General features: G+C 36.4%; 1 protein-coding gene across 2 annotated transcripts in view; it reads left to right on the top strand.

Annotated features, from left to right (window-relative positions):
• The first annotated feature begins 544 nt into the window (after positions 1 to 544).
• Positions 545 to 23,515, top strand: part of TLK1 (tousled like kinase 1) — a 126,451-nt gene continuing 103,480 nt past the window's right edge. For both annotated transcript variants that reach the window (XM_074363877.1, XM_074363876.1), the window contains exon 1: positions 545 to 903. In XM_074363877.1, the coding sequence (XP_074219978.1) occupies positions 765 to 903 (139 nt within the window). In that variant the 5' untranslated portion in view covers positions 545 to 764. The remainder of the gene's footprint in view (positions 904 to 23,515) is intronic.

The following is a 23,515-nucleotide window of genomic DNA, read 5'->3' as shown; positions in this document are numbered from 1 at the left end:
TCCGGCCGGCGCGGGGAAGCCGCCCCCGCGCACGCCAGCCCGCTGGCCCAGGGCTCCCGCGCCGCGTCGCGATCCGTGGGTGCGCCAGGAGCGCCGGGCGCCCGCGTCTCCGCCCTCGCACGCTCGTTCCCTCCCCCCCCGCCCCCAACCCCTGGCAGGTCCCTCCCCCAAGCCTGCTCCCGCGGCCGCCGGCGCCGCCGCCGCTACCGGAGGCGCAGGAGCCTCGCGATAGTGTTTGCACAGGCGGTGCGTGACGCCGCCGCCGTCTGTAACTGATGCAGAGGTTACCCCGCCGCCTCAGCCGCCACCCACCGCCCGCCGCCGCCGCCGCCGCCGCCACCCGGGCGACGCCGGGGGCCGACGCACTGCAGAGGTGCCGGCAGGTTCCGCCCGCGGAAGTCTCCTCGGCCGGCGCAGCCCGCTCTCCGCCCGCGCTCCGACCCCTTCGGCGGCGGGCGCCCCCTCGACGCCTCCGCCGCTGCACTCCTTTCCTCCGCCTCTTCCCCGGCGCGCCCGCCGGCTCCCTCGCTTCTCCCCCTTTCCCTCCTCCCCGTCCCCTCTCCTCCCCTCACCTCTTCCCTCCCCACCTCCCCCCTTCTGGGTTTCCTCCCCCATCCCCTTGACTCTCCCCTCCCTGCCCTCACTCTCTCGCTCGCCCTCAGCGCGGCCCCCGCCATGACGGAGGCGGGTGCCGGTGCCGCTGCCGCTGCCGTTGCCGCCGCTGCCGTCGCAGGGGGGGAGTCGGGTTCCCAGAAAGTAGCTTGATGAGTGTCCAAAGTAGCAGTGGAAGTTTGGAGGGGCCGCCATCTTGGTCCCAGCTCTCCACGTCTCCAACCCCAGGCTCGGCGGCGGCGGCCAGGTCCCTGCTGAATCACACGCCGCCATCCGGGAGGCCCAGGGAAGGTAAGCGCCGTCCGCCCGCGCCCGCTCGCGGGCCTCCCCTGCCGCGCCGCAGCCCCCGCGCCCCCGGGTTTCCTTCCCCCGACCCCGGGGTGGGGGATGGGGGCGAGGTGGACGCGAGGCCGCCGGGCTCCCAGGAGGTAGTGCTCCGGTTGTGGGTGGTGGTTCGCGGGTGGTGGAGGAGACGGACGAGGGAGTACGTGCTGGAGGGGACGGGGTGAGGCGCAGAGACTCGCCCGAGGATCCTAAGAGCCGGTTCTGTTGGGGTGGGAAGCCTCCCCCCGGACGCGAGCCCCTTTCTGCTCCATTTGCTAGTACACTCAGTACTCTTAACCTCCTGGCCTCCGGTCTCTGGTGGGTTTTCCCTCTCGGTGAAGCATTCATCCTCGAGCCCCCTCCCCTTCCCTCGCGCACTCCTCCCCTAGAGGCGGTCCCCGCTCTGCGAGCTTTGCTGCCCGGGACCTGGAGGATGCCCCTCGCTTGCAGGATCTATGCCCTTTGGGAAGAGTCGCTGAAATTACCAAAGCCGACTTTGATCCCCTACTTGGCCCCCTCGAACAATTTAAACGACAGACTGATTCGTGGGCAGGCTTTTAAAACCACCCCACCAGATGGTTGCAACTTTCTCTCCTTCGCCATCGCCTCCTGCGTGTTTGTGCATTCTCTCTACAGCTAGTAGGCTACTGTTTTTCTCTGACACGGTCCTGGGTTTTGTGGGAAATATGTGCGTAAAGGTTACTGCGAACACGCACCAGATCGGTTACAATTGTTTTCTAAGTTTTCTGGCTTCTTGCATGCAAGTGTGCTGCCACCAGATGTAGCAATTACACAGCTAGTAAGACACCGGGGTGCTTTTGACTAAAATTTCAACTTGCTGTATTTAACTTTAAGTATACGACATAAAATGAAATTTGTGAGAACACGCGTTTATGGGGGAAGAATTAAGTGCATGGAATCGCATTTACCGCTCTTTTGTCTGGAAAACGTTTAACGGTATTCGTTAGCAGTTGGTAAATGGGTTGTTCACTCCCGGTTGTGTCACGCAGGGAGATTGTAGCCACATTTTCAAAATAACGTATGGAAGTCCAGTAGTTTAGTGAATCCTTTAAAGATATCAGGAGCTTTCATTTATGTAGGAGTTGGTCGGATGAATTTATTTTGAAAATATCTGTCAGTATGTACAACTTAGAGTCTTGACATTTGTTAAGTGTTTTGTGCCCTGAATCCAGTAGTTGAAGCATAGCATTCTTTGTCATTTTGTTCCTGTGAGCATGTGTGAAAGTGACAATAGGCTCAAAGATTGGCATGAATTTGCTCTAGAAAAATCATGGAAAGATTTGATTTATGGCACCCATTAAGCATGCTAAATACGTTGACAGACATTTTCCCTTTCCATCTCACCCCTGAGTTATGATTATTAGTAGATAAAAGTTTATTTTATAAGCATATAAAAGTTTAAGTAACTCGTTTGATACACCTGATGACTTTTCTTTCTACACCTGAAAATTTGTAAATGAATGTTTTAAAATCTATTTTGTAAACAGAGCAGTTGGTGCTTTTAGCGTGCTTTAACTTTTGTCAATACTTTCATTAAAGTGCTTAATGATAGTGTTATGAATGGTAGTGTAATGAGTGACAGTAAATGATGGTTTTGAGACTTTAAGGCTATACCTTTTTAAAATTCATTTCTCAAATATTTATTGAGTCATTTTCTGTAAGCCAGGCGCTGTACTAGATACTGAGGATTAGTGTTAAATTGTTCATCTGTAACATCTGTTATCAGTATTAGTAATTTTGGGGCTGCAAAATCTAGATTGTGCATTTCTGAGTTATCTTCAACCCTAGTTAAAAAACTTAACACTATTCTGCACTTTTCGTGATGTTTGAAAATTTTGAGGGGTTGGAATAATTTAGCTTGAACTTCCAAATAATCAATTTTTTCATCAATTTGGATTACAAATAGATTTTTATGTAACCTAAATAGTGAGTCTCTTAAAGAAATAACAGGACATGCTTTCGTGAAAGTTACACTTCACATCAAGTACCTGTATGGTCACAGTGGTATGTGTTTTTTTGACCAACCAGCGAGTAAATTAAAACTGTTAATCCTCTCTGAGGTTATAGATTCATCTTGAAGCTGTAGTCTCAGATTTCACTAATGCTAACAGGAATTGCATATATGAAGCCTCACTTATTAAGATAGAAATGTTTTCTATTGAGTGGGATCCTAGTTTTTATTTTAACGAGTGCTTAGCATCTGTTCTAGGTGTACATGTTAATGTGTTGTATAAATTGATGTTGTATAAATTAAGTTGAGAGTTTTGATTTCTGGTGACTGCTAGTAAGAACTATTACTATTAATGAATGGAACTTGAATGTATGTGCCAAAGAGAGAACAAACTTTGTTTCTTAAAAATTGAGCTATTAAATTAATGTAATATGTAATAGAAAATTTTAAACTTAAGAAGGATACATACGTGTGTATATATGTATATATAGGTTATATGTGTGATGAACTCCTTTTAAGCAAACTTAACTTTGAAAATGGGCTATTTTTAAAGATATGCCATAAGTATCCATAAGCCTAAATCATTAGATTCAGAAATTTATTAGAATTTAGAAATTTATATGCTATAGTGTAGACTACTTTTTCCCCTTGGAGTCCCAAAGCTTTTCCTTTATCAATCTTAAAATTCTCTGAGAGGTGCTCAGCAGTGTAGCTCCAGATTTTACGTTAAATCTTTTAAACCTGTGGCTAAATTCTCTATCCCATTTTATCTTCTAGTAATCCTGTGAATAAGGATGTAGGAAGGTGAGAAATTGACTAAATTTTCAAGTAACAGTCAGTCTTGTTTGTTGAGGCCTAGGAACCTGGTGTGTACTGGCTAGATGAGCAGATGGTTTTTTTTCTATGGGTACTTTTGAATGGGCTATTGCTAAGAATCAAATAAATGATTATACAAAAGACTTGTCTTTTCTGTTCTATCTTGTCAGATATGAATAATTTGCTTTACTTTTATTTAAATAGCAAAAGTAGTTTGGTCAAAAAGATGTCATCACAGTATAAACTGTTGCTGTTTCCATATTTATTAGATGGCATCGTTTGGACAGAAGAATTAAAGTATTTGACTCCAGACGATTGAGTAATAACTAGGGAGATGTTAAAAGTTAGGAGTTCCAGATGACCCTTTAATTTCTTGAAGTCACCTGCTGGAGCTAGACAGGGTGGTATGTTTAAGGATTCCAGCTCATGAATACGTAAATATGTGGTAAGTGCTTCCTTTATAGAGGCATATTTACATACAAGAGGAGAGAGACAGGAGTGAAATCCCAGGTAGTTAGAGGTCTAGGAATCTGCCCCTGAGAAATAGGTATGCTTTTTTTTTTTTTAGCCTTTTTGGTCTCAGGAACTCTTTACTCCCTTAAAAATTACTGAGGACGTAAAGAGATTTTGTTTATGTGGGTTATGTCTGTTGATATTTACTACATTTGAAGTAAAATAACTTGAGAAATATTTACCTAAAAATAACAATCTTGATTACATGTTAACAAATTTTTAAATGAAGAATACATATTCTAAAACAAAAATTTTAGTGAGACTGGTGGCATTGTTCTATATTTTTTCAAATCACTTAAATTTCTGACTTAGTAAAAGAAAGCTGGATTTTGCTTCTTTCAGTCTGTTGTGATATATTTTGATTGAGATGTGTGAAGAGAATCCAACTTCACATGGATATGTAGTTAGTAAAGAAGTATTTTAATAGCCTTTACAGACTTTATTCTTTGGTATTACACCAAAATTCGACAAGTGGCAAGTTTTTTAAAGATAACTTGCAGTGTAGAGGCACATTTTATTCCAGAAGTGTCTTCAGGACCCGCAAGAAATCTGTGGACCGTACATTTAAAGAAAGAGGTGGGGAAAAGTTCAGCTGTTTTCAAGTATTTCAGAAACATAAATAGGAAAGAGAATAGATTCATTTTTGCTATTTTAGAAGGTAGACCAGCAGGTGAAAATTAGGAAGGCATAGAATGAATTCAGTATAATTTTTGACAGGAATGTAAGAACTGTATAACAATTAAACTCGGCCAGCAATGGAACGAACTGCCTCTTGAAGTATGTGGCTATGAGAATTTAAAGCAGACTACAGGGATGTTTTTGGAGGAGGCAGAGATAAATTCTGTAGATTCTTATTTTGTGTGCTATTGGATTAAGTGACTTAATGGACCCATCCAATTAAAAAAATGCAAACATTCTGTGATTCTTTGAAAATCATAAAATATAGTTAAACTGCGCTTATATATCCATGAATGTTTTAAAATATTCTCTTAAGACAGTAGTATGAAGCTATTGTTGGCTTTATTACTATTTTTCATTTTTATTGTGTTTTGTCTCTGAGGATTTTCCTGTATTTTCTGGAATCAATACTGTAAGTTTTCCTGAAATCTTGCTAAGTTCCCTGTGAAATATAATAAGCTTTGAAGACATTTTGGGGAATCAGATGCTGCTTATAATGCAGTTTAGGAGAGTTGTAATATATTTGGGCACAGAATTTTAAAATACTGTTGGGGGCTGATTTTCAATTTTTAAAAGAGGAACTATCAGCAGTCTGTATAGCCTTTTATTTGTAATTGTTTATGTGATTTCAGAAGTAATATGGTTAGTCTCTTTTAATGGTCTTAAAGCTAGAGAGTCTGAAGAGGATACATGAAGAAGTGTTTAAATTGATCTCTCTTGAATTTAAAAATGCATATTAAATATAACCAGGATATAAAATGAAGAATTTTAATTCTCATCTTATTCAGAGAATTATGCATATAATGTTTATGATTGCCTATAGCAATTCATATTTTAATTTCATATGGAACATAACCTCTTCTGTGAGTTGGATTAAAAGGTTAGATTTTAGGTGCTGAGAAGTTGAGGATAAACTATGACTTTGTTAAGATCAACTTAAGTGTAGTAAATGACACACAGCTTGAGACTTCTTGTATTTGTTGCATTTGGTTTTTTTCTATAGAACAGGGATCGGAATAAATCCTTTAGTGTCATAAAATCCTTCATGCTTATTAATAATTTCCAAAAGTCTTAGAACAATTTTGAGGAATGGTTTTATGAAGTAGAAGAAGCAGTAAGATACAGAAGAGAAAGTACATTGATTGTAATTGGAATCCAGGTGTAGTCCCTACTTTGCCATTAACTAGCTGGGTGACCTTGGGTAAGTAGCTTCTCTCTCTGCTTCACTTTCATAAACTGAGAATTACAGAGCTGAAAGGGATCTTGAAAGCAGTTGAGTCTAAACCACTCATTTTACAGATGAGGAAACTTAATTTGCCCGGGCTTTTACTGTATGAGGGTTGGAACCAAGATTCAGTTTTCTGACTCTGAACTTAGTACTTTTTCCATTATACTTTGTTGCTCTTTTTCATCTGTAACATTAATGAGGGGGTTAGATTTGAAGCCCTCAGAGGTCTCTATCAGCTCAAAAATACTGTTCTTTTGCCATTAGCCCTAATATAATTTACTGGAGGAAAGTTTGTAGCTTTTATTTATTGGTGAAAGAAATGCTTCTTGAAGAAGCAATGTGACCTTTTTAAAGTTATGTTGTGGCTTGTGAAGAGAACATAGTTGTCTTTATTATTAAAAGATTTTTAAGTTTATGAACATGTAAGTAGTGTGCTGGGTGATCCTGTCTTTTTAATGATCTGCATTCTAAAACACTTATGAATATATATATGTATAAATAGCAATGTGGTGCTCTGAAGTGAAGTAACTAGGTGATTGTTCCTTAGAAATTATTTCTGGGGTATTTGCTTCCCTGAGTTTGGTTCTTCTGTTCCTTAGTGGCCTATAGGATCGTCTACGATATAGCACCTCCATCACACTACCTTTTATTATAGTTTTATTTATGTTGCCTACTAGACAGAAAGGTCTTAAATTCAGACTGTGTTTTGTTCATTTCCATATTCTCAGTGCATAGTGGGATGCTTCTGTAGAGTTGGCACCCAACAGAAAGTTTTGTTGAAGCACTGTTAAAGTTTTTTTTTAAAGAGTGATTATACACTTAGTATGCACGTATTTCAGACCCAGGAAGATACTTATTTTAGTAATTCATAGGCAATTTATATTTCAGAGAGTGATGATGGATAACAGTAAAAATAAAGGGCAAAACATATTGTTTGTACGTGCTCATTTAATTCTCATAGCTGAAGTATATACACTTATTCTCAGTTTACAGATGAGGAAGCCAAAGCACAGAGAAATAAAGAAACTTGCTCATTGCAACACAAAGTAATAAATGGCTGAAATTTGAACCAAGTGCATTTTAACCACTAGGATATATTGCCTAAGATATGGAAATGTGATTTTGGGTAGTTTCTTAGTTTTTCCTTAACAATTTTTAATTTACTAATCAGTCTTTTAGGCTCATTCAGATTACTGCTAAACTTTTGTTAATTTTTTTGCAATAGTTTTATATGTGTGTGAAGATAAGATTTTTTTTTTTTAAATGACAAACCCAAAACCAACTAAAAAAACTGTACCAGCTCTGCAAATCTTATATTTCATGGAAAATGTTAGAGGTACATTAATGAAAAAATCTTACTCTCATGATTAATAATCTAAATTGGATTACTATTTATCCTAACCTATTGGCCTCATAAGCTCACCATAGCCATAACAAATAAATGTTAGAATTTGAATGAAGAATTTTCCACTGTCCCTACGGGAGTAAGCAGTCCACTTACTGTGGAGGCTTTTAACCTGGTGCATGAGGCTCTGAACAAATCTGAGATGCTTTAGTGGCAGATGTTTGAGTCTTACTAGTATTCAGTACGGCAGGAAAGGAGGCTTGACGCTCAGTCTGGCTCATCTTATAAGAAGTATTTTTTAAAACACTTAGTTTTAATTACCTTATCGCATACAAAACAAATCCTTTGGTAACATGTATTATTTAGTAAATCTAATGAGAGATAAGAGAATTTGATGGGTTAATAGGAATTCAAAGCATGATGTAAAAAGATATGCAGAGCTGAAACAGGTGGTAGGTTGTGAAACTTAAATCTTCCCAATAATGGCTTCATTATTAGGTTTTTTCAAATTTTGTGAATTTGAAAAAGACAAGTTATGCCTATATTTAAGTGAAAATGTTTGTATTTTACAAAGATGCATTACAAAGCCAACTAGGAGTGGTTTTTTTTGAGGAGAGGGGATGACTTATAATATTTGTTCTTCATTTATATGGATTATTAAGAGTTGGTTGTACTCATAAACTTTTGCCTTTCCTTGGGAACTAGTTTAGTTGGAGAAATGACATTCTTCTAGGATTAAATTGATACATTGGATTTCATCATTCCACATTTGACACTATGTATGTGCTTCCTATGTGATGGTGAATATGGTGCCACTGGAGAAGATCAGGGGAATTTAGGTGAAGCCAGTCAGATCCATCCTGTCTTTAATGAGACCTGAGGAATGTTTTTTTTTTGTATGTGTGTGTGAAAGTAGTGTATGTTTGCTTTTTATTTTTATTTTCATTTATTTTCTTTGCTTCCTTTTTAAAGAACAGATTTTTTCCTTTCTCTGTGCACAGATTTTAAAAAAACATCAGTATAATTATATGGTTTAGTTAACTATGTTTTTTTTTATTTAAAAAATGCACATACTTATTAATGGTAGGACTTGTTCTAGGCACTTTGTACACAGTAACTCATTTATTTCTAACAATCATGTGAAATAAGTGCTAGTGTATTCCTATTTTACAGATGAGAAAATTGAGACACAGAGAGGTTAACCAACTTACCCAAGGGCACAGAGAATATGTAGCAGAGTCAGAATTCAGACTAGGCTCCTGAGTGCATATTCTTAACAGTTACACTATTCCGTCAACATCATTCCGTTGAATTTTAACTACTAGGAAATTGAACGTGCTATAATATGCTTAGTTAACCTTTCTTCTTTTGGTAGTGTGTTAGTCATGATTTTTTTGCTTACCTGTGGTAAAAACTTAACACAAGCTTTGGTAAGTTAAAAAAGGAATGTACTGGTTCACATAACTGGGAATTGTATGTATGGAGGAGAATGGAATGGCTTTGGAAGCAGCTTAGCTCCAAGATCTCAAATAATGTCATTGAGCCTCTTGGACTCTGTTTCTGAGTTCTTCTAACCTCTTGCTTCAGGAACCCCAGACACATACCTTTTGGGTTAGCAACCACAGTTGAAAGAAAACTCTTTCCTGATGTCCACATGTCAGTTCTGGGTTGATGCTAATGTATTCTGATTGTCAATTCCTTAACCAATCATTGGGACCTGGCAGATGAAGTTTGGCAAGGCAGCTACTATGGCTGTGGTTAGGGTGATTTGGGGAATCCACAGAAAGCCATAATTGACAGTCCCTTTAAGATCACAAAGATTAGGTGAGTTGTAGTTTTCCTGAAAAAAGGATCATGGTGAAAACTCTGTCTCTTAACTATTATATTTAGTTATTTAGATGATATCTTTTCATTTTATTTACAATTTTAATTTTACTTTTTGGCTTTAATAGATAATGGTATAATCAGTGTCTCTGAGTAAAAGCCCCCCACCTCCCCAGTGATTCCCAGTGATGGAATTATCAGAGCAAAAAGTATAAACCTGTTAAGGGCCTTTTAATAACTATTGCCAAATTATTATTTGATTTATATATTTGAGCTCATATACCAGCAATGCCGGAAAAGGGCATGTATTTTTGAACCAGGTAGGGTTCATCTCATCCCTGGAATTACTGGGTTTAAATATTATTAACACAGTGCCTTGTACTTAACCAGGGGTTTGCAATTCTGACACTGACCATGTTGCTAATTCAACTTATCAAATACTTTATTATATTTTCTCTGAACATTTCTCAACTCTCACTATTTTAAAATTTTATAGTTTTAAACAACAGCAAAACCAAAGGCTAATAAATGGCAGTGCCCTGCAAACTCTTGGCCTCTTGCTCCTCTTCCCTCCCAATGTCTCCTACTTCTCTGACCTAGTTGACAGCATTATACTTAGTTTTTGGGTATTGATACTGCGTATTAGAAGCATTATTATGTAGTAGTTACAAGCACATATTTGTTAGACCTGGCTTCTAGTTTATGTTTTGCCGCTTAATGTAGTAAGTTCCTTAACCTCTCAATACCTCATCTATAGATTTTCTTCATTGTAGGATGGAATAAGTAATAGTAGCTCCTTCATTAGGTTGTGAGAATTAAATGAGAAATTTGTAGTACATTAACCAGTCAGTGTGTGTTAACTATTACTATTATATTTAGATACAAAGATGCTTTAGAATTTAAATTTTTTCTTCTTTGTTTAAAGCAAAAATAGGGAACAAGTACTATCTGGGTATAAAGATCCTTACAGTCAAAGCACATAAGACATAGATTGTCTCCCTGGCTTATTGAAGAGTTTTGGTGGAGTTTATGTGTGACAGAGGCAAATATCAAATGATACTCTAAGTTGCTACTTTCAGCATTTTAGTTCTTGAAATTTTCTTTGGCTTGAGAATTGACCAAACCATGAGACATGCTTATAACATTTAAGCAAGCATCAAGAACGAGATTTAGATTAGCAGTGTTTATGCTTTATTTTTGATATGCAGAATTACACTTTACAGCACTGCATTGAAAATCATAAAAGAGGCCTGCATTGTGTTTTTGTGTGCTCTTATTTGTACCAAGGAGAATGCTCTATGTGGACTAGGTGCTTAAAAATGTGTGTTTACTAGTGGGTTTATAGGCAGTGTAGCCATAGAGGTTAGGATTGTGGGTTTACTGTAAGTAGACCCGGATTTGGATCTTTTTTTGGTCACTTCTGAGCTGTGTGATTTTGGGCAAGTTACTTGCTGCTGTAGTTGTTGTTTGTGTATGTGTTCATGCACTGGTGATTTTTTTCTTTTGAGAAGAAAGGCAGGAACAAAAAACAAGCTCATATAATGAGTCATTGAAAAGTAACTTTTAGGCTTCATTCCTTCATCTGTACAGGAAAGTTCTTTAAAAAATTAAAGTGGGACGGGAGGAAATTGTATTTTTATCACGTGGGACGAATAGAGTGCTGCCTGGAGAAGGGAATTAGACAGTTTTCCTCCAGTTTAACTATTAAATGGTATTATCTTGTTTCAGTTGGTATGTCTTGATTGCTAGTGAGACTGAACTTCATATTTATATCAAAAGATTAGTCTTCAACAGTTATTAACCTCTAAATTCAAGTACTTAATTTTATTGTGATTCTGTTGATTTTATTTTTTAATATTATATTGTGCTTTACTTTTCATTATTGAAGCATAATGCATAAATTAATGCTCAGTGAATTACTGTAAACCATGGTGTAATTACCACTCAGTCAAGAAAAAGAACATTGCCAGCATTTCAGAGCCCTCTTCATGCACTCATCACTCATTACCTTCTCCCTTCCCTAAGCAGTCACAGTTCTGATTTAGTTATCGCAATTTTTGACCTTTATATAAATGGACTCACATCATATAAATTTCGTTTCTAGCTACTTTTGCTCCATGTAATGGTTTTGAGTTTGTCCATGTTAATTCCTGTAACTGGAGTTTATATTCATTATTCTTTAACATTACTTTGTATATACCACAGTTTATTAATACAATCTGTTGATAGATATTTGGGTTGTTTCTGCTTCTTGACTATTACTGGTAGTGCTGTATGAACATGTTTATACGTATCTCTTCATGTACTATTAACTTCTGTTGAAATATACCTAATCATAAATTTACCAGGTTATAGGCTGTGTGTTTGTTTGCCTTTAGTAGATACTGCCAGTTTTCCAAAGTGGTTTTAACAGTTTACATTCCTGTAAACAGTGTATGAGAGTTTTCATTGCTCTACTTCCTCACCAACAATTGGAATTGTTAATATTATTTTTGATTTTCTAATGGGTATGAGATGGTATTTGTGGTTTTAATTTTTATTTCCATGAGTTAAGAGATTTCCTTTTTTTTTTTATTGACTTTTGGTTACCTATTGTGAAGCGCCTGTTCAAAACTTTTGATCAGTTTTCCTTTGTGTTGTCTTTTCAAAAAAAAATGAAATTTTTTTTTTGTATTTTGGATAAATACTCTGTTTTTCAGTGTAAACATTTCCCTCCCCCCGTTCTGTGGCCTGTTGCCCCCCTTTCTTTATGATATTTAGGAAGTATCTCAAGTTCATAAAAATCTTTTCCTGTATATTCTCTCTTTTAATGTAGGCATTTGCAACTGTAAATTTCCCTCTAAGCATTCAATTAGTTTATCCTGTAAGTTTTGATATGTTGTATTTTTGTTTTTATTCATCTCAAATATTCTCTAGTTTTCCTTATGATTTCTTCTTTTGACCTATTGGTGATTTAGCAGTATGTTAATATTCACGTATTTGTGAATTCCCCAAATTTCTTTCAGTAATTAATTTCTAATTTAATTCCATTGTAGTCACAGAACATACTTTGTGTGCTTTCAATCCCTTTAAATTTGTTGATGCTTATTTTATGACCTAGTATATGGCCTGTCCTGGAGAGTGTTCTGTGTGTGCTTTAGAAGAACGTGTATTCATTTGATTATTGGATGGAGTATCCTCCAGATGTCTGTTAGGTCTAGTTTTATTGTTTGTTTCATGTTTCCTTGTTAATCCTCTGCCTACTTCTATTTGTTATTGGAAGTGGAGTATTGAAAACTTCCAGCTAGTGTCAGATTGTCTTTTTCTCCCTTTGATTCTGTTAGTTTTGTTTTTTGCATTTTGAGGCTCTAAGGTGCATATATTTATAATTTTTTTATCTTACTGTTGGAGTGATCCTTTAATTGTTATAAAATGTTCCTCTTCACCTCTGAAAACATTTTAGAAGCTATCTGATATCAGTATATCCACTTTAGTTCTTTTATAGTTGCTATTTGTATGGTGTCTTTTTCCATCCATTCATTTTTATCCTGTTTGTGTTTTTGGATCTGAAGTATGTCTTCTGTAGACAGCATTTAAGTGGAAATAAAAAAAAAAAAAGCAATTCCTACAGTCTCTGCCTTTTGATTGTATGCTTAACCCATGCACATTTAACATTATTGATATGGTTGGATTTATGCCTGCTGTTTTGCTTTTTGTTTTCTATGTGTCTCATATCTATTTATCCTTTGGTACCTCCTTTACCATTTTCTTTTGCATAGTGTATTTTCTAGTGTAATGTTTTCATTCCTTTCATGCTTTTTAAACTTTTTTTTGTTATTTTCTTAGTGATTGTTTTAAGGTTTACGTTACACATCTTATCAGACTCTACTTCAGGTTTATGCTAACTTGGTTCCAGTGATATGTAAAAACTTTACTCCTATATAATGCTGCCCTTCAATTTTTTGGTTATACATGTTGATACATGTTACCCCAGACTACATTGTTATAATTATTACTTTATATAACTTAAAGTCTTTTTAAAGAAATAAGAAAGGAAAACACATTTATAGTTTTTATACTAACCTTTTTTTATTATTTCTGGTTTTCTTTATTTCTCCCTATAGATTTGGTTTACTGTCTGATGTTGTTTCCTTACTCCAATAAAGTTTGTCTCCACCTGCCTTCATTGTGTTGTTATTGTCAAGTATGTTTCTGTATGTGATAGGTCCAACAGTACAATTACACACGTTGTATGTGCAGTTGTTTTCTAAATCAATTAAGAGAAGAAAGGAGAAGAAATACACTATTATACTCCCTTTACTGGCACTCATTGTTTCTCATTTGATTATTTTGTATAATATCTATCTTTTCATTGATATTCTCTGAAGACACACTGTCATAATACCTTTCTTTAATTCTTTAAACATGGTTTCCTTTAGTTCTTTGAACATATTTATAATAGCTGCTTTGAACTCTTTGTCTGCTGAATCCAACATCTGGGCGCTCTCAAAAGTCATGTGCAGTCTCCCTGACCACTGGAGATGACTGTGGTTTTGGCTTTGCTCTCTTTGCCTCTTTGCTTGATCACCTTATTAAGCTTTTGGCTGGTCTGCCTCTATTGGTATCACACCCAACTGTCAGCCTCCACTAATTGCTAGCTGGTTGATCTATTGTTTTCACCAACATCCCAGGGCATAAATTGCTCTGATTGCATTAAGTTAGGTCTTTGCAGAAGCTACGTGTTGCTAGCCTTTGAGACTTGTGCTTACTTTGAGGGTTCTTACTGCCTTTTTCTTACCTAGTTCTCTCTGTAAACGTTGTAGGTGGTTTGTAGCTTTCCTTGTTGCTACTACTCTCATGAAACTATCAGCTTCATTATAGTTGTCATCTCCAAGATTGCCGTAGTTTTGGACATTGCCCTTAGAAATGAAGTATCCCACAGTCTGTTTGAAGTAAAAGTCTTTCCTTTAGATGAAGAACAGTTTTCTGTTCTTAACGACCTACCTTTTACCCTGGGAAGAACTTCTGCCTTACTCCAGTGGAGTTGGGGGTCAAAGGCAAGGAGATCACTTCTCTTGAGGTGACACCCCCCCTCCAGGACTAGAGCACTGCGCAAGGAGAGTGAATCCTACTTTCAGCTGGCCTTCTTGGTAAAGAACCTCTGCTTTATGAGTGAGCAATTGGGATCTAGTATTCTTGGCCTACTCTACCTGGAGTAGAGCTTTTCTGCCTTATAAGTGGGGGCTGGCTGGGTGGAGGGATTCCCCCAATCTTCTCATCCATGCCTGCCTGGCATAGAATTTCTGCAACATGGAGCTAGAGGTTGGAGTAGGTAAGAGATGCCAGTGGCTTTTCTCTCCTGGGGTGAAGTAGTCCTAGACTGGAGTGTGGGGCTGCTGTAGCACCTGTCTGGTGTTGAACTTTTGTCACCTTGAGTAATGGGGTGTAATTGGGAGTGACTTGTGGCTCATATGTCACAGAAACTTGCTCTTCTCACCTCTGTTTAGTATATTTTCTTGAATAAATGCTTCTCCATTTGCTGTATGCCCATAGTACAATTTCCAGAGGTATTAAATGGTTGGTCGTTTAAACAATTTTTTTCACTAAATTAGTTGTTTCACTGTAGAGATCGTCCACTATTCCTGAAGTCCCACTCTCCCATACTATCTGTCAGAAATACTGTTATTATTACTCTTTTCGTATTTAGGATTCATACAATCCTTCTGAAATTGATTTTTTGTGTGTGGTGCAAGGTAGGAATAGATTTCATTTCCGTGTGACTATCCTGATGTCCTAGCACTATTTACTGAAAAGAATTATTTTTTTCTCACTGTTCTGTGGTGCTACCGTTTTTTGGTAAATCAAGTGTCTGTAAATCGTGTCTGTACCCAGAAATAGGTCTGTTTCTCGGCTCTATATTCTGTATCATGTTTGTTTTATTTTCTTAATTACTATTGTTTTATAATTACGTTGATATCCAGTAAAACAAACTTTCTTGGTTTTTGGTAGACAGAATTCTGAAGATATTCTGCCAAGATTTCTGTCACCTGTTTAACATTTAGTTGAATAGTAATCTAGGTAGTGGTCTGAAGGGATTTTGAAGATGTAATTAAAGTTACTAATCAACAGACCTTAAAATAGTGTGATTATTTTGGATTATTTGGATGGGCCCAATAAAATCACAAGTCCTTAAAAAACAGAAGGGGCAGAAGAAGGAAGCAAAAGAGAGATGGGGGCAGAAGGAGAGGTAAGAGATGGGGCAGAAGGAGAGGTCAGAGAGATTTGACTATGACCTCTAGTACAGCATTGAATAGATTGGTTATAGTGGGAATCCTTGCGTTGTTACTAGTTTTAGAAGTGGGGGGGAGAAGTTTTCAGTTTTTCACAATTTAGTACAATAGGTATTTTTGATCTATCATTTCTCAGGTGAAGGAAATTCCTTTCTGTGACTAGTTACTAATTTTTTTGTTTGTTTACACTATGAATGGATTTGACTTATCAAGTGCTTTTTCTGCATTTGGACAATCAGTTAACTTTTTTCCAGATTTTCTTAATATGGTAAATTATTTTATTGCTCTTTAAGTTTTAAACCAACCTTGTATTCCTGGACTAAACCCAACTTAATTGTGAGCTATTACTCTTTTTATCCAAATTACTTTGCTTATCTTTTGTTTAATACTTTTATACCGATGTTGTTCATGAAATAGGGCTATAACTTAACTTTCTCATAATGCCCTGGTTAGGTTTTTTACCAAGGTGACACTTCATAAAAATGAGTTGGGAAGTATTTTTTCTCTTTTTATCTTTATCTCAAAGAGTTCGTGTAAGAAGGATGTTACAGCATCTTTATTATTATTTTTTTTTGGTAGAGTCTGTATTGGGCAGAATTCACTGAAGAAGCTTTCTAAGACTGAAATTTTCATTATGAAGACGTTTTAAGTAATGGCTTTGATTGCTATAATGTCATAATACTCGAGTTTTAATTTTCATATCAGTTTTGGTAAATTGTGCTTTCTAGGAGTTCCTCCATTTTATCTAAAATTTCAAATATGTCTGCATAATAAGATATTGTGATCTTTATATGCCTAGGATCTGTAGTAATGTCCTCTTTTTCATTCCAGATAGTCATTTCTTGTCTCTTTTCTTGACCCCATCTTACCAGTTTATAAGTCTTTTCATGGAAGCACCTTTTAGTTTTGTTCATTCTATTTTATGTTTGTTTTCTATTCGATTGGTATTTGTTCTCATTTTATTGTTTCCTTTTTTTTTTTTTAACTTTCTTTGGATTTAATTTGGTGTTCCTTTTTCTAGATTTTTGTGACAGATGCTTATTTAATTCTTGGATTTTCAGTGCCTCCTCTTCACTATACATATATTTGAGGTTATAAAGTTCCTTAAGCATGACTGGCTTCCTTCCTCAGACTCTTTTGCTTTTTTAAAAAATTGAGGTGAAATTCACTTAACATACAATTAATCATTTTAAAGTGTTTAATTTACTCCCCCAGGTTTTTGTATGTATGTGTATGAACAGGTATCTATGTGTGTTGGTGTGTGTGTGTGCATTTCATTTACCTCAAAACATTTTATAATTTCCATGGTTTCTCTTTGAGCTATGGATTATTAATTTTTAAACATAATGTTTTTCTAAATGGCTTTTTGTTACTGATTTCTAACTTAGCGCGACTGTGATTAGCACTAAATCTGTAAGATTTCAGTTCTTTAAAATTTGAGACTTGCTTTATGATCCAACATATGGTCTGTCTTGGTTAAATATTCCTTGTATAAAGGATAAAAAATTTTTTGTCAGCTATAGTTGTTAGATGTGTAATACGTATATCAGTTGTATCAAGTTTGTTTCTTTTTAAAATTGTTATCATTACTTTTGTTTATTTACTCTTATTCAGAGAAAGGCTTGTTAAAATGTCCCCTCTCAGTAACTAGTTCTGGAATCAGCAGATATAAAATTCTAAACTAACATACGTGGCACACAATCCTACCATTCAAATACAGCTTCTTGAGTCTAAACAGACTGTTTTCTAATGAGTTACACCTCATAATGGAGTTCTGTCTTGTTCAGGAATTTGGTTTTAAAGGCCATAGTTAATATTTGCACCTTTCTGTCATGATTTCATAGCTGGAATCCAATTTGTTGATGGACATAGACACTGTTCCTTTAAGATTGGATTATTTTCCCTGTTCTTTGTTCTCAGTTCTTTTCACTGTAGGTAAAAATGTGATACATATCCTTACTTTGTTACTGTGCTTCTTTTAATATATTGCCGTTTTAGCCTTAGAAACAGACTTTTAGGGTTGCTAAATAAAACACTTTGTATGCCTTTGGAAATTTTCAAGCCTCATACATTGTACCTGTTGTTTCATTTTAAGTTATTTACTCAAAATAGGAGTTTCTGGATGTTGCTGTATTGTAAAAGTTGTACCTACTTACAGTACCATCAGCAAGACACATTATGAACCAGTTCAGTAGAAACATCACTGCTCTAGTGGTCTAGTGTTACTTTAAGTGTTTGGCTTGCTAAGTAAGTGTGGTATTCAGGTTATTTTTCTTGCATATTTTTGATTACCAAGAACATAAGCAATTTGCCACATGGTTATCACATTTTTCTCTTTGTGGTTTGTTTTAACAATTATTCAAATTTCTTAAAATTTATTTAGAAGTTTGACATTTTGAATTGCTTGTTCATAAAATTATTCAGATAAGTTTTTTTTTTTTAAGGGAGCAGAGTTAATTAACTGAGGCCATATCTTTGATACCATGGACCCATTACTATAGCTTATTACTGCCCAAGCTTACTTTTAGTACAATATTTACTGACTACAAGGAGTGTGACAGTTCTAATGTTAAAATTACTTGCATTTGTTTGTACTGTCTAATTTACTTCTCTAGATTAGGGAACAGCAGAGGGAAAAAATGGTCAGGAGTTTTAAGCGAGTATAAATTATTTCAGCTTGTTCCCCAAATACTGGCATCTGAATTTTGAAGGTTTGAAATAGACATTTTTCAGATATACCATGATACGGTGGTTTCCTTTCTAGGATCAGTTTATAGTAGTTTGCTCTTTACTTGCTGAAACCAAGTTAAATATGTTAAGTGTGTTGTTTTAAGTACTTAAGTTTTAACAAATGTTGTTCTTTCTTAAATTTTCTGTTAATAAATTACTGGCTAAAACAAATACATGGCTAGTTAGAACACTGTCTAAAACTTGATATTTGAAGAATTTTAATTGTCTGGTGAAAGCTAACATGATTAATTACATCCCCACCCTTACCCATTGAGCTGGCATTTAGCAAGAAAATAAAAGTGATGCAAACTTTTCATTAATTAACATGAGTTCTTAGCAATTTTATTGCATATTTTAACTGCTATTTTAAGGATATCTTTCTAAATTTGTATAAAGTAAAAATTACTTTAGCTCAGTTGTGTGAAAAAACAAAGCCGTGCAATTAGCAGTATTTATTAAGAGTACCCAAAGAGCTTAACGACTAATCAAGGCTTATCCTAAGATTGAAGCTTACTCCAGGTACTGTAGGTATTAAAAATGAGGCATATGTGCATGTGCCTGTGTATGTGGAGATGTCTTGGTGGTAGAAGTAAAATAAAAAGCCACATAAAATACCGGTTTTAAATTTTTTTTATATCACTGACTTAACACTTAATTTATACTTATTATTTTTATGTACTTCATTTTATTTCTGCTTTGCACCTAATTCCTTATTTTGGAATTAGATATAGAGCATGAGTTGACAAACTTTTTTTGTAAAGGGCATGTTCGTAAATATTTTGGGCTTTGTGGGCTATAAGGTCTTTGTGGTAATTGCTCTCTGCCTTTGTGTAGTGCAAGTGCAGTCATAACAATATGTGAACAAATGGGCAATGGCTATACTTCAATGAAACCTTATTTATGGACTAAAATTTGAATTTCAGATGATGAATTTCTACTTGTCATGAAATACTCGTGACTCTCCCCCGTGCCCCAACCTCACCTCCCCATTATTTAAAAAATTAAAAACAATTCTTACTTTGTGGATAGACAAAAACAGGTGGTCCTACACATCCCTCGTGTAGACTAACTCTCCTTGAGGAAGGTGAACCCTTCATGTTAACCATTTATCCAAATAATTTTGTTAAGTTTTAAGTTAAGGAGTAGATGTTTCTCTTCTTTCAATAGAAAGAGAAAAGTTGTTAGCTCTATATTATAGTGAAAAAAACTTTTTTTAAAGTTTTAATGGTAGTAAAAGGCGCATAACATAAAATTTACCATCTTAACCATTTCTAAGTGTTCAGTAGTGTTTAATACACACACACATTGTTATATAACCAGTCTCCAGAACTGTTTAACCTTACAAAATGTAACAGCTTCCTGTTCCCCTCTGCCTGCAACCCCTAAAGAATCACCACTTTATTCTCTACTTCTATTAATTTGACTACTCTAGGTGCACCATATAAGTGCAGTCATACTTGTTTGTCTTTTTTTGACTGGCTTGTTTCACTTAGCATGATGTTCTCAAGGTTTATTTAGCATATCAGACTTTTCTTCCTTTTTAAGGCTAAATAATATTTCATTTTATGTGTATACTACATTTTGTTTATCCCTTGATGGACACTTAACTTGCTTCCGTATCTTGGCTATTGTGAATAATGTTGCAGTAAACATGGGTGTGCTGATATCTCTTTGAGATCCTGCTTTCAGTTCTTTTGGATATATACCCAGAAGTGAGATTGCTGGACCACATGGTAATTTTATTTTTAGTGTTTTTTAAGAACTGCCATTCTGTTTTCCTTAGTGGCTGTACCATTTTTGCAGTCCCACCAACAGTGCACAGGTGTTCCAATTTCTCCACATCCTTGTCAACTCTTTTTTTGTAATTGTGGCCATCCTAATGAGTATGATGCAGGATCTCATTGTGACTTTCATTTGCATTTCCTTAATTATTAGTGACACTGAGCATCTTTTTATATGCATGTTTGTTTGTATATCATCTTTGGAAAATTTTTTATTCAAGTCCTTTGCCATTTTAAAATCAGGTCATTTGTTAGCTGACCATATTATTTTTAACAGTAAAATTTCTTTCCTCTCTTGCAGTGTGTCTACAAATACAAATAAGTAAATTAACATAATTTACTGTTATAAAGGTAGGGTAATATCTTGTAAGAATGAGGAGCACAGTAAGTGGAAGTTCTGATTTGCTGAAAGCAAATCTAATATCGAAACTAAACATTCCATAATTGTTTTTAAAGTATATGAACAGAAACCTGGGAACATGAAGTACATATAATGTGACTAAAAAAGAAGCATGATTGATTTTTGTGTGTTACATAGAATTATTCAGTCACATCTTGCCTATATATTGTAATCAAATAAATAGTACATTAAGCAACTATGTTTTGAGTTGTTGTTATACTGTGTACTGTTCAGACTTACTTGGTGACTGGTTTATAAAATTAGTTTTCATGTACCCAGCCAAAATCATTTCAAGTTATTTTCTGATACATTTTTTGGCTTTCTCCTTATTCATAGTGTGAGTTCCAGCATTGTCTTAATTACCTTTAAGGCCCAGTGATCATATAAATGATCACAATTTGGATGAATTTTTGGAAATCTAGATGGTCAGTGAAAAGTTTTTCCTCATCTTTTGTACTTGTATTTTCTGTATATTGAGCTGGATTTACTTTGTCCCTTTTCTTCCTTTTTGCCACCCCATGCTCTTTGCTGATGATAATTGAACCATTGTTCATAGAATAGGCCTTTCATGGAGCCTTAGTCTTGGCTGCTAGGTGAATAGGACAAGTGAGACCTGCAGGGAGAAACTCACTGTTGTCCCTTAAACACACCACATTCAGTGTCTTCAAAAAGGAACTCATGGTATCTTCCCATACCAGGTCCTTTTTAGTGACTGTATTACCACCTATCCACGTGTAATCCAGAACCACTTTCCTCCCCTTACTTTTCAGATTCGGTCTATCCCCAAGTACTTGTTTCCTTTCCTTTCCTCTCCTCTCCTTTGTCATCGTCGTTGTCATTTTTTTTTTTTTTTTGCCTCTTGGTTACCTTTTTGATCTGCTACTGCTCTTGTTCATGCTGCTGTTTTCTCTTACTTGGATCACTGCATTAAGCCGCCTGTCTGGTATCCTTGAATCCACTCTGGAATCTATGATTAGGCAGAAATGCAGAAGCTATAGTACATACTTCCCAAGTAACAGCATTTAATACTCTACTTGACTAAAGTAGCTTAGCTTGTATCTTTTAAAAAATTATGTAGATTTACACATTAATCTATAGGATATTAGTTGCTTGGTTTTCTAAATAAAATCTATTATGTTATTGATTGTTTATTATGTGCTAGCTAGGAGTTTATCCATACATAGTATTGCATTCATCTTCACACCAGTAAGTTAGATGGTTATTTCCATTTGAGGGAACAGGTTGAGAATTACTAGGCAGTGGAACTGAGTTACAAATTTAGTTATGTTTTTTAAACTAGGTTTCTTAAGTTTGAGAATTTGGGGATGCCTGAGAATACCCATTTATTCATTCAGCAAATATTTATTGAGAGTCTCCTATGTATTAGGCATTCTTTTAGGCACCTTGATTACTTCAGTGAACAAATAACTGCCCCCCACCCCCTGCCCCCAGTTCCTGTTCTTTTGGAGCTTACATTCTTGTGAGGGGAGATATGCCAGCTCATCGATACAGTTGCAGGCTCAGGATGGCTCTGGCTGCCTACGAGTATTTTCAAAACTAGGAAGCATTCACCTGTCTTGACAGGGGAAGGAGATATGTAAAATTAACTTATGTAGGGGTTCTCCATAATCTCAAAAAGCAGGGTAATTGCCAATTCTTGCCTAGAGCTGTGAACATGGTGCTTTACTAGTGACCATGTATTCTTTCAGACTGTGTTAAAGTGGTCTTATGGGCTTCAGATACTGTGTCAGGTTTGCTGACAAGACTAGTGGCTCAGCATATAGTTGTATTTATGGTTGAGATACATTACAGTGACATAGTAAAGATGCACAGCCGGATCATAAGGGAAAAAGGTGTAGGGAGAGTCTGGAGGGATCCATATATAGGCTTCCTTATGTTCTCTCCCTCACAAGATGGGGCACATGGAGTGCACACACTTCCCCCAGCAGTGAAATTACAGCAACATGTATGCAATATGTCTGTCCAGAGAAGTCCACTAGAGACTCTGCACTTAAAGGTTTTTACTGGCGGCACCTTCTTCGAGGTGTACTACGTTGTTTGTACATACAGTCTAGACACTGTGAGCCAGCCTTATCAGTTAGGGAAGGGTGGGGATTTCTTTGTTGGCAGGCCTTTATAAAGATAACATCCTCAGGCCTTAACTCTTTTCTGCACAGTGACCTATTGACTGTGGATGGAGATTGCTAGAGTGGGTGTGAGGAAAGATGATAAATATTTGCAGTAGTCTTTCTTACCACCCTTTGGGAGTCATTGTTCTAAAGAAATAGTCTTAAGTTCAAATAAAGCATTTTAAGTAGAACAATGTTTGTTACAGCCCTGTTTTTAATAGCAAGAAATTAGAAACTGCTTGAATTACTAATGGTAGGGGACTAATTAAATACTGTACATCAATTTAATGGAATATTAGGTGGTCATGAAAATAATGTTCATGAAAGCATGATGGAGAAAATCGTTTTTGTATAAATGGAAGAACATAGGATACAAAGTAGTAGTTAGTGTGGGATCTTTACAGATGGGTGGCAGACAACTTCTTAGTTCTGAAATTTGCAAATGCCCTTAAAACACAAATTTCCTTACAAAACTATGGGAAAATTATGAAAACTTAATATTTTATTACAGAAAAAATTTTTAATTTCTTGAAGTAGAGTGAATATTGCAGTGAACCCTAATGTACCCATCACACAGTTTTAATGTACCCATCATCAGTTTTAACACAAAAGCTGAAGTTATTTGTAAAGAAATTTAAATACATTTCATTAAAACATGTACACTGCATTATATTATTGGTATAGTAACATTAACAGGCAGTGAATATATTGTTTAAATATATAAGTTTGTAATTTATCTGAAGCTTGTTTTTTATGGCAAAGAACTGCCACTGCCATGTTCATTGTTAATATTATTAATTGGGTTTATTTGGGGAGAACATTTTCTTCAAAAAATGTTTTTCATGGGGGATTGGGGTAACTGAGAGTTTCTGGATTTATGACTACAGATGAAAA

Source organism: Camelus bactrianus, chromosome 5 (genome assembly GCF_048773025.1).
Source record: "Camelus bactrianus isolate YW-2024 breed Bactrian camel chromosome 5, ASM4877302v1, whole genome shotgun sequence".
NCBI lineage: Eukaryota > Metazoa > Chordata > Mammalia > Artiodactyla > Camelidae > Camelus > Camelus bactrianus.
Note: the sequence above shows the minus strand (reverse complement) of the source record. Positions and strands in the feature narration are given on the sequence as shown.